A 9,932-nucleotide genomic window follows, 5' to 3' on the forward strand; every position below is an offset into this window, starting at 1 on the left:
GTGGGGGGGGGCGCGGTGGGGGGGGCGGGGCCCTGCCAGTCTCCATGGCTGGCGGAACTCAGAACTGGCATCCAGGCACCCCGGTCACCTTGGTCACCCCAGCACATTTTGGTCCAAACACAGCTCCGTGGCAGTTTTCCACTCCTACCTGGTGCGAGTGAGGCCTCAGGGAAGAGAGAGGGCATCTCCGTGCCATGGAGGAGATGGGCTTTAAGGACGAAGTGGACAGAGCCAGGGCAAGGGACGGCATGGACGGCCAGGTGAGCAGAGACAGGGAGATGGGCATATAGAGCAAAGCACAGTCCCACTTCAGTTTCACCTCTGAAATGCGGTTTGGCATCAAATTTGCAGAGAAGTCATCTTCCAAGGGAGCAGAGTATGTCAGAGAGGAAAGGACTTCTCTTCCTACACACTTCAGCATGTTTTAAAAGGCAACATAAGCTTCTGTTTAAGTCAGTTATATAAGTGTTGCTTTCCAAAAGATGCGTGGAGGAGTTACCTACACAAACGTTGACACAGGGAAAACAGCCACTGCCCTTTGCAAGAGAAAATATCCCCCTTCCCGGCCCAGGGAGAGGCAAATGCAGTGGCTGAGGATTTGGTTTTGTTTTCAATCTGGCTTTGCAGCAGGCCAGCTGTGGTACCTTTGCCATCAATAAAAGCTACGGATGGAGCAGCGTAGCATTACAATGGGCTCATTGTAACCACATATTTCCACTTAACAAATGACTGCCAGCCTGTATTTGATTAATGCCATTAGGAACGAGTGACCATTGTTTACCTTGTAATTTATTAGAGGTAGGCTTTCCAAAACAGGACTTCAAGTAGGCACCTAATTCTTATGGACTTATAATTATAATTGAATAACTGGCTTCATTAAGCACCTCTGAAAACCTGATTTGAAATGATTTGGCAGGAAGAGAAATGCTTCTGAGCTTTAGGACAGGGTTTGTCCTTGGCAGTTTTTTAAAGAGAGGATGCAAGATTCGCACAAACCGTAAGACTAACCTATGGCTTTGGTAATTTCTAGACCACAAAGAAGGGTCCGGCTGGCACAGCGGAGGCAGCAGCCTTTGTAACGGGCAGTGAGAATGCTCCACCACGCAAGACCCCGCTCATCTGCTGCGCAAATGGCCTTGATCAGGACACCTTTAAAATTGTGAGATACTAAATAGAACTTAGCAATGGAAAAAAATCAGTAGTATCTCAGGTTCTTGAGAGAGAGGGAGCAAATAAACCCCAGAAGCTTGGCAGAGGGAGCAAAAAAGCAGGACAAGACATTTTGTTCTGTAGCTTTCTCCCATGTTTGAAAGTTTTTACTTCATCATTGGTTTCCAGTCATCTGGACATCACACTTCTAGTTTAAAAAAAAAAATAAATAAAAAAAAATGCTACCCAAAAACCCCCAAACCAAAACAAACCACAAAACCACCAAAACCCCAAAACAACAACAACAACAACACAATCACATTTCACATACACTTCAGCTTTTCAAAACAAGCACTGCTACATTATCATTTCACATGACGCCATGTCCTCCCTGGCTACAGTGGTTTGGTTCCTCTGCGTCACTTACACCACAGCCACAAAGCTCCATCCTCCCCCACCGTGGGATATGACCTTCCCATTCCTGGTGCACCATGGCATAACCATACACAGCCCCAGTCACAGCCCAGTGCACATAACTGGCAAAAAAACCCCAAACCAAACACAAAACAGAAAACCCCAAAACAGACGGACAAAAGGGAGGGCATCCAGATGCAGCGTTTGCTCCTGCGTCATGAGCAAACATTTGCAACACATCCCAGGTTTGGCCACAGGAAGAAGCAGCATGAGAAAAGCTTTGGCCACAGGAGGAAGCAGCATGAGAAAAGCTTTGGCCACAGGAAGAAGCAGCATGAGAAAAGCAGTAAAGTAGTTCCCTTTCTCCCTCCCTGCAGAACAGCAGCTCTTTTGTAGCCTGAAATGCCTCTCTTTTGCCCTATAATGTTAAAAAGGAATTCCCAGTCTTGGAACTCCTTCAATTCCCTTTTCATGTCGCCTGGGGTGTCACCAACCTTGGGACGTGCAGGAGTGACTCCTGCAGAGCGGTGGGAGCGCCTGGCAGAGGTCCTGCTGACCCCACATCCACACAGAGACGCTCACCTAAACACAACCCTCCTTCAGTGCTTTCCTAGCCAGCTATTTAATCAGTTCATTTAGTGAAAAGGAATGCCTGAGACCTGGATTAAAGCGCTGAACGCTTATGCCAACACTTTTTCTTTACAGTGCAAGGAACTTCTGAGACCCTTTAAGAAGTCACTTCGGAAACTGCATTTGCCCCAGCACCTCCCCGTAGAGAAAAAACTGAAGTACACGAAGGACGGTTTGACCGTAGTTGGGGACCGCATCGATCTGTTTCTCCAGCGGTACTGCAGGGCCTCGGAAGTCAAGCACTGGCAGAAGTAAGGGTCTCCTCTTACCCAGCAGTGGTACCGCACCGGCGATGCTCCCAGCCAGCCAGGCTCCTGCCCCTGCTGCTCCCAGCGGGCATTCAGACACCTACGTTGCCCCTGCATTTCCAGGCACTGGAAATGAGATTGGGTGCCAACAGGAGGCTTGTGCAGCCTGCTCTAACTGCTGAACACTCACACATTTTGCAGGTAATTTTAGCAGAGGCCATGTAGCACTTACTCCTGCCCAGCACAGCCAATTTTGATGTGCTGTCCGTCAGCAACATCCCTTTGTGAGTAAAGGGGCTCCTACGTGGCCACGTGAGTTAATGGATAATCCTTCCCATGCTTAGGGATGAACAATTCTTTAGAAGTTTATAAGCTTTGGGGAGAAAAAAAAAAGGGGGGGGGGGTGAGGGGGGAAGTGCACTGTACCTTGCTGTTTACGAAGCCTGTCCAATTCAGTCTTGAGATAGTAAAGCTTCTTGGGGGGGGGGGCAGAGAAAAAAGTTGTGCAAAGGGTACGTCAGTGGTTACACTTGCCATGCCAGAACTAGGGAGCAGAATGAGGAAGAGGATGAAGTTTGTACTCACATGTACAACCCATTTCTTTTCCCCAGGATGTTCTGGCGGTTCGTTTCCCTCTTCTCAGAGATGGATGCAAAGCAGCTGCAGAAGCTGTATAAGTACATCAAGAACAATCAAATGGATAAGTTTCTGGTAAGCAAACAGGAAAGTTAATAGCACAGCACAGGAACACCTTCTGGAGTAACTTTAAGGGGATAACTATACCATGCAGCTTCCGTGGGTTGATCCATGTCAAAGGAGAAACCTGCTATCGAGAAGCCTGTTTACCAAAAGGCCACAAATCCTGTGGATATTGCCAGTTCCTACCGTAACGCAGGCACTGAGCTATCGCAGCAGCCAGTAGCTTTCCCTGGCTGGCTCTGGGAAGCCGAGCTGGTGTCCCCAGCACTGCAGTTTACAATTTTCAGAGCTCTTCACTGATCTCGTGTTTCCAGTCATTCCACCGAATCCGATCTGGAGTTTTACCTGATGATATCAAAGTTAAACTTTGAAACAAGCAAACAGTTCAGGTAAAGCCTTTTGTGCTTGCCAAAGCTCATTTCTGTGCCTGAGCATCAGCTACACAAGGGAACTGTAATGAACAGTTTCCCAAGAACACCAACTCCGGAGGGTAAACCCATTTAAGCACACTCAGAGCCAACCATAAACGTACCTCCTGAGCAAAGGCTAAGCACACCAGGAAGTTCAAAAGTCCACAAGAAACACACTTAAGTTTATTAAAAAGAAATTAAAAACAGAAAAATTAAAAAAAAAAAAAAAAAAGAGTCGGCTAGGAAATTGTTTTGAGTAAATTAGAAAACGGGGGCAGGCGAGACCTCGAGACCTCGCTGGGTTACTGGAGCACTGCTTGCTTTGCGTTAAAAAGGGAGCTGTGGTCATCTGATATTTGGCAGTGATAAGGCCACAAATAAGTTTGAGCTGCAGGTAAACAGCTGCCTCCTCCAGCTAGAGAGGAAGGGGGAAACCATCCGCACAGTTTTTGCTTTTAGTTTACGGGGAAGCAAACCCATTTATTTATTTTTAAGGCTCTAAAAAGATATTCTGACAATGAGGAAATTAAACCTATTGTAAAGAAAAAACACCCCCAAACACAAATTCCTGTTGCTAGCGTGAAATGCCCAAGATGAATTGGGAGATATTAAAAAAAGCAACTGGCAGCTCCGGGAGCAGGCAGCGACAGGCGTTCTTGCTCCCTTAAATTCGTGAGCACTCTGGAGGGTGAATTGAGCTCCATTTCCAGCACAGCCCTTCCCAGAGGCTCTGGGGAGCCCAGGACAACGACCTCTGCTAAGGACAAGCCCCGCTGCTCCGCAGGGCGTGTGGCTGAGGGTAGGTCCCCATTGCCCCCTCGGAACAAGAATTAAAAAGCAAATAACCCCCCTCTCCCAAATGCCTTCCCATCCGCTTGCTCCCCTAAACAAAAAACACAACCAAACCGCACAATTCCACGTTTTCCTTTCCAAGCGGGGTGGGATGAGAAAACCCGAACGGTGGGCGACAAGCATTAGTCACGCTGCGTCGTGCGCTATCGGATGCACCGGCACGTGCACCGACCTGCAGCCAGCCAAGAGCCTGCCGGCTACGGCTGCGCGGCACCGGGGACCAGGCTGCCTCCAAAAAAGGCCGACAGAAGAAGCGACAAATTCTGCCGTTATGTAACGGTTGATAAATGCCTTTTGTTATGCAAGACAAGTGGGAGAAAAATAAGCATCTTTGCCCTTTGTGGGAAGGGAACAGCAGTCGGCTCCCTGCTAGAGCATAAACAACAGGCTGCCGATCAGGGGGTGGGGGGGGACGGACCGGCACGCTCCACGCAACAGAAATAGATTATTTGGAAGTGTCTCATTATTTAGATGAGTGAGCATAAAAATACAGAATCAATATGTAATTAGTAAGTGGTTGAGGTTGTCAACATAGTAATTTGATAATTTTCTGAGTTTTTGTTAAAGGAGAGAGGCCAGCGAGCAGCCGTCCGCTAGCCTTGTTCACCAGTCATCTTAAAATTAGGATCTATGTCCCTTTCCCTCACATTTGGGCTTTTAGGCTTTTTTTTTTTTTTTAATTATTATTAAAAAACCCCCACAACTACATTTGAATTTAAACACTGGTCCCAATTCTCTGTTTTTAGACTTACTGAAGATACCAGACCAGACCCATTTCTCAGCTTAGAGCTAGAACAGAGCATCGTTTTCCTTTCAAACTGCTGGCTCCCATTCACTGCCGAAAGCTGTAGAAATCATCCCCGCGTCTCAGGTCTCAGTAGAGACTTCTGGGCTACCTGAAGTAGCTGGTTTGAAAGCTGGTTTGGGGTATTTTGGGGGGGTTGTTTGTTTTGCCTTTTTTTTTTTTATTATTTTTTTTATTTTTTTAAAGTCAAAGAGCATGACCAATGGCAACACGCAAATTATTTTCTCTGGGAGTGCCTGGAAGGATGCGCAGCGAAGGCGGCCGCTCTCCATCGGGTTCCGTGGTGCCATCCCACCACCCTTTGGATGCTCAGCGCAGGGACCCACGGCCGCCCCCAGCCATCCTCCCAGTGCACACAGTGCCATAAAGCGACAGTGACATCCAGTGGCAGCGCGCACCCGTCCACAGCACCCAACACCCGTGGCAGTGGGGCTGAGCAGCACCCACGCCCCATTGCACACGCTCCAGCCTTGGTTCGAACGCACAGAAGAATCACAGAAGACTACGATTAGGTTTTCTTTATGCATTCACCCACGGTTAGGCCTGTCTGCAGCCCCATCCGCTGCAATGATACACAGATGTACAGAGCCACCGCACTCCATACGCTTTACACGGGAGTTGTTCCAATACCCAGATGCATCTTCAAAAGCCAAATTACAGAAGACTGGCTGAATGCTTTTGCCTAAACACCATACATCACCATTTTGCTTTCAGACACCGGCAGTATTTGTAAGTGTCCTTTAAATGCTTCCCTGCATAAAAAAAGACAAAAGAAAAGAGAAAGATACCAACAAAGACAGCACTGTCAGCTACTGACCACCTCCCCACAACGCCTGAAAAGTGACAGTCCTCTCACCAGTGTGCTGAGAAGGGTTCTTGCTTTAAAACACAGATTTTAGGTGCTTGGGTAGAATGGGCTGAGTGAGCCAGGCTGCACAGATAGCAGAGCTGGGCATCAGCACAGGGGGACAGAGCCCACACCGAACACACAGTTTAGCAGAGGCCAGTGGGACTCGCTGCTGGGTGGGATGGAGCCTCGGATCCCAACTGCGAGGAACAAACATTTCACAGGGTGAGGCCTTGTGCAGATGGTACAGTAGTTTCTCAGCTGTTGCTGCTGCCACCCAACAGGACCATGGTTAAGCAAGAGTTATTGCCCAAGCATGAGTCAACGTGTGGTGCTTGCTCATATAAATATCTTTAAAAGTGTTTTTTTGTTCTTTTTTTTTTTTTTTTTTTTTTAAAGCAATTATGCTGTCCTTCAGAAAAACCAGATTCAGCTCCAGAACTCGAAGAAAAGAAACTGAAGCAGCTTTACATCAGTTGGGGTCTCTGCAGAGGTCCAAGAGACCTGCAGGAACACCTGAGTCAGAGAAACATTCACCACCAACACACCGGCAAAGTCACGGCCCAGCAGCAAGAATGACAGATGAGAGGTACTCGCACAGCCAGGGTCATATTGGCTCCAAGCAGGAAAAGCATTTTCCTGCTCAGGTAGAGCCATCTACGCTTGGCATTTTTGCGAAAGGATCAGCAGGCGAGGACGTGATCAGTGGTGGAGCTCGAGGAGTTGGGCAGGTTGAACCTCTGTCTCGGAAGAGACACGGGAGTAGGAAAAATAGCAGGAAGGGAAGCTACTACGGCATAAGGCAGTTGTAAGGAAGGAGAAGGCATCCCTTTGTTGGCCCGCGTCAGTTGGCATTAATTAGTGTCTCTTTACATAGCAATCTGGATGCTCAAAACATACTTGTGGTTTCCCTTTGGGCCCACCCTAGCAAAGCCACACACGCTTGTCTTCCAGAGCAAAAATGCAGACCGACCTGTAGCAGGCGTGTTTGCTAACCGGAGTCACTGGCGGCCTGTTTACTCCGGCACACACAAACCCCGAAGGAGGAATGAAAAAGGGGCATTAGAAGCAATTGCTGACGAGATCGGCTTTGCCACAAACAGGTGCCACAGTCTGCCTGCGGAAGGAGGATTTGTCCCACATAAGCCTGATTTTCAAGCTGCTAAAATGCAATCACATGTCCTGTGGGAGTTCTCATGCACTCGTAACCATCTTGCTTTTCAGCTCTTTTCTCCCCAGTCTCTCTATGTACCTCTAAAAAAAGTCCAATCTGGTGTGTAACAGCTCTGGGGGAGCACTTAAAATCCAAATTGATAAACTAAAAGTCAAAAAACAAGAGCTAGCTAGACAGCGTGATCTGGGAGGCTGAGTAGGAGTCCCACACTAGCCTGCCGGCTGTGCAGCTCCAGGCAATCCTCCTCCACTTGTCTGCTCCCCTGGAAGAATGGGGAAAACATCACCCAACCAATTCTCACGTAGATCAACGCACCAGAGACACAAAGTGCATGAAGCACTAAAAATTAGTGCAACTGGAACGTAACGAACATAGCAAGGGTTCAGGATTGCTGGTTGCTTGAGAGCCTGGGTGACGAGCCATCCTGCGTGGCCTGGGGCTCCTCTGCATTTCTGTTGACAATGTATTTGTGGAACCAAACCCTATGCAGAATCCACCCAGTTAAGCCCCCAGAGGACAGCTTGGGCATAGCAGTATCAGCTCCTGTAGGAGACACGGCTTCTCCGAGGAGCGATGCCTTCCATTTACACTTTGTGGTTTTTTCTGTTTGTTTTTAAGGTTCTCACAGACAACTGCTGAGGTCAACAGAAAGACAGAAATCAATTAATACAGTATCATCACCTGAACAAAAAGCAGGGAATAAAAGACAATCTTCATGGTTTCCCAAACCCACAAAATACTGAAATACTTGCAGCGTCATAGCAACAAGCTTCGACCCAAGCAAAGTGAAAATTTTGCCATTTTAAACCATGTGATCTCATTTATTATTACCCTGGAGTTTCCCAACAGCTGTGCACCAGCATCGAGAGTTGATCAAGGATGTGTAAGTATCAGACCTACCTTTACTACATCATTCTTTTTGTATAAACCCCTGTAATGGAAGAGCAGCGTCTGTAAGGGAACGGGCAGCCGCTCCTTTCCTTGCTGTGGCAGAAACCCTCTTCCGACGGGAGCAGGGTCTGCTCCCCGCTCGTTTCCACTCATACACACACAGGCAATCCCTCCGCATGGTCAGCAGCCGTACCGAACGGGAGGAGAGACCGAAAGAGGAAGGGAAGAGACCGGTGTATGGAATATATCCTGGTAAAAAAAAATAGTTCCGTAATTTTTTAGACACATACACTTGCCATTTCTAACTGTTTTGGGCAAATAATGGCCGTGAGCCCATCCACACATCAGCGTTCTTGGCAGATGCAGCAGCTGCCGTCCATTGATCGCGGCCGAGACGGCTGTAGCCCTGTGTGCTGCTGCTGCGGGAAGAGGCTCACCTGAGAGCTAACGCTTCAGACTGAACAGCGAGAAGGGAAAATGGTAACAAAACTGGATGGTTTGTGCTTTAGGGTTGACTAGATTTGAGTTACGGTGGAATCCAGGTTTTGAGAAAACATCAGAAAATATCAATAGCTTGGCATAGGAGTCTTTTAGTCCGACCAGTAAAAACCCAAAGATGCTCCTTACATGCTAGAAATCAGACGGTTGGGTAGGGGGCTTAGTTATTGTCTTCAGATCTGAACCCAGGCAAGAAAAATCCCTCCCAAATCCCTTTGGAAGGGCAGATAACACAGGCCATTTTTAGAATCAAGACAACAGATTTCCTTTTAAATAGCATCTTGGATCACATCCACAGACCTTGGCAAGAGACTGAAGTCCCTGGCTGCGCTGCCCGCGGAGGCACCGCTGCCAATCGTACACAGAAAATTGCTCGTGAGAGGTTGCGAAGGAGGATGTCGCGCGTTGCCTTCACCGGGCAACAGATTCGGCTTCTTACACTGGGTTTCACTGCGCATAAGAGCGGACACGTGTGTGGCGCAGACCGCTTTGAGCTTTCTCCATAGCACACCCTATAAACCAAATGCATCACAAAAACACTGTATGCCCTCAAAACGTCACACTTGTTTAAGACAGAGCCGAGCGAGATTAAAGCCTGCTCAAGACTGGGATTATTCTACAATTTTTCCAGTAGGACTTGAGGTGACTTAGAAGCGACGGGAAAGCTCTCAAGGAAAACTGGGCTCTGCCAGAAATAACCTCACAGCTTCCTGACCAGCTAACCTGTGCAAAGAGACAAGATTTCACTTTCAGAGGTCCCCGCTCTCAGTGTACGGTAAGAAAACCTTTGGTGTAAGTACAGGATGCATCAGTGCCACTCACACAACGTGACAGGGATGGCTTTTTCCTGCTCTTTAATTTTGGAAGCTGGCGGGAAGCGGTGCTACCGCAGCAGACTTGCACAACTGCACGGTTTGTAGCGCTCAATGCACTTTTCCTAACTCGGGCTGTTTGCTCTTTTCAATTTAAATGGAGCATCAGGGGATTCATGGAAGTGTTGCACAACCTTAGCTTTGGCTCAAGGAGAGGAAGATTTTCTGCATTTTATAAAGTGTCAATGCGCAGCGTAGAACCAAAGAAAAAACAAAACCACAAAAACCCATTTGCCCCCAAACCCCCACACCTGAAGAGATGCAAGCAGAGGCCACTATCGACAGTTAAGTTCAGGGTAGCAAAGCACACATTTTGTGCCACAGAAAGCATAAACTTTGTTCAGTAGGAAACGAAAGATGTCAGGAATAAGCAGAACTTGTGCTGCCCACGGCCCCGCAGCAGCGATGCCTCGTGGCAGCCGGTCACCCCCGACAGACGCCCT

At 48.0% G+C, this 9,932-nt stretch overlaps 1 protein-coding gene across 1 annotated transcript; it reads left to right on the forward strand.

The window, feature by feature from the left end:
* The first annotated feature begins 194 nt into the window (after positions 1–194).
* CUNH17orf64 (chromosome unknown C17orf64 homolog) lies at positions 195–6,633 on the forward strand. The gene is made up of 5 exons (XM_035889603.1): positions 195–260; positions 1,031–1,159; positions 2,269–2,444; positions 3,053–3,152; positions 6,454–6,633. The coding sequence occupies exons 1-5, from the start codon at positions 195–197 to the stop codon at positions 6,631–6,633; spliced, it is 651 nt and encodes a 216-aa protein (XP_035745496.1).
* The last annotated feature ends 3,299 nt before the right edge of the window (positions 6,634–9,932 follow it).

The sequence above is a fragment of the Egretta garzetta genome, unplaced genomic scaffold (genome assembly GCF_000687185.1).
Source record: "Egretta garzetta isolate BGI_Z169 unplaced genomic scaffold, ASM68718v1 scaffold112, whole genome shotgun sequence".
NCBI lineage: Eukaryota > Metazoa > Chordata > Aves > Pelecaniformes > Ardeidae > Egretta > Egretta garzetta.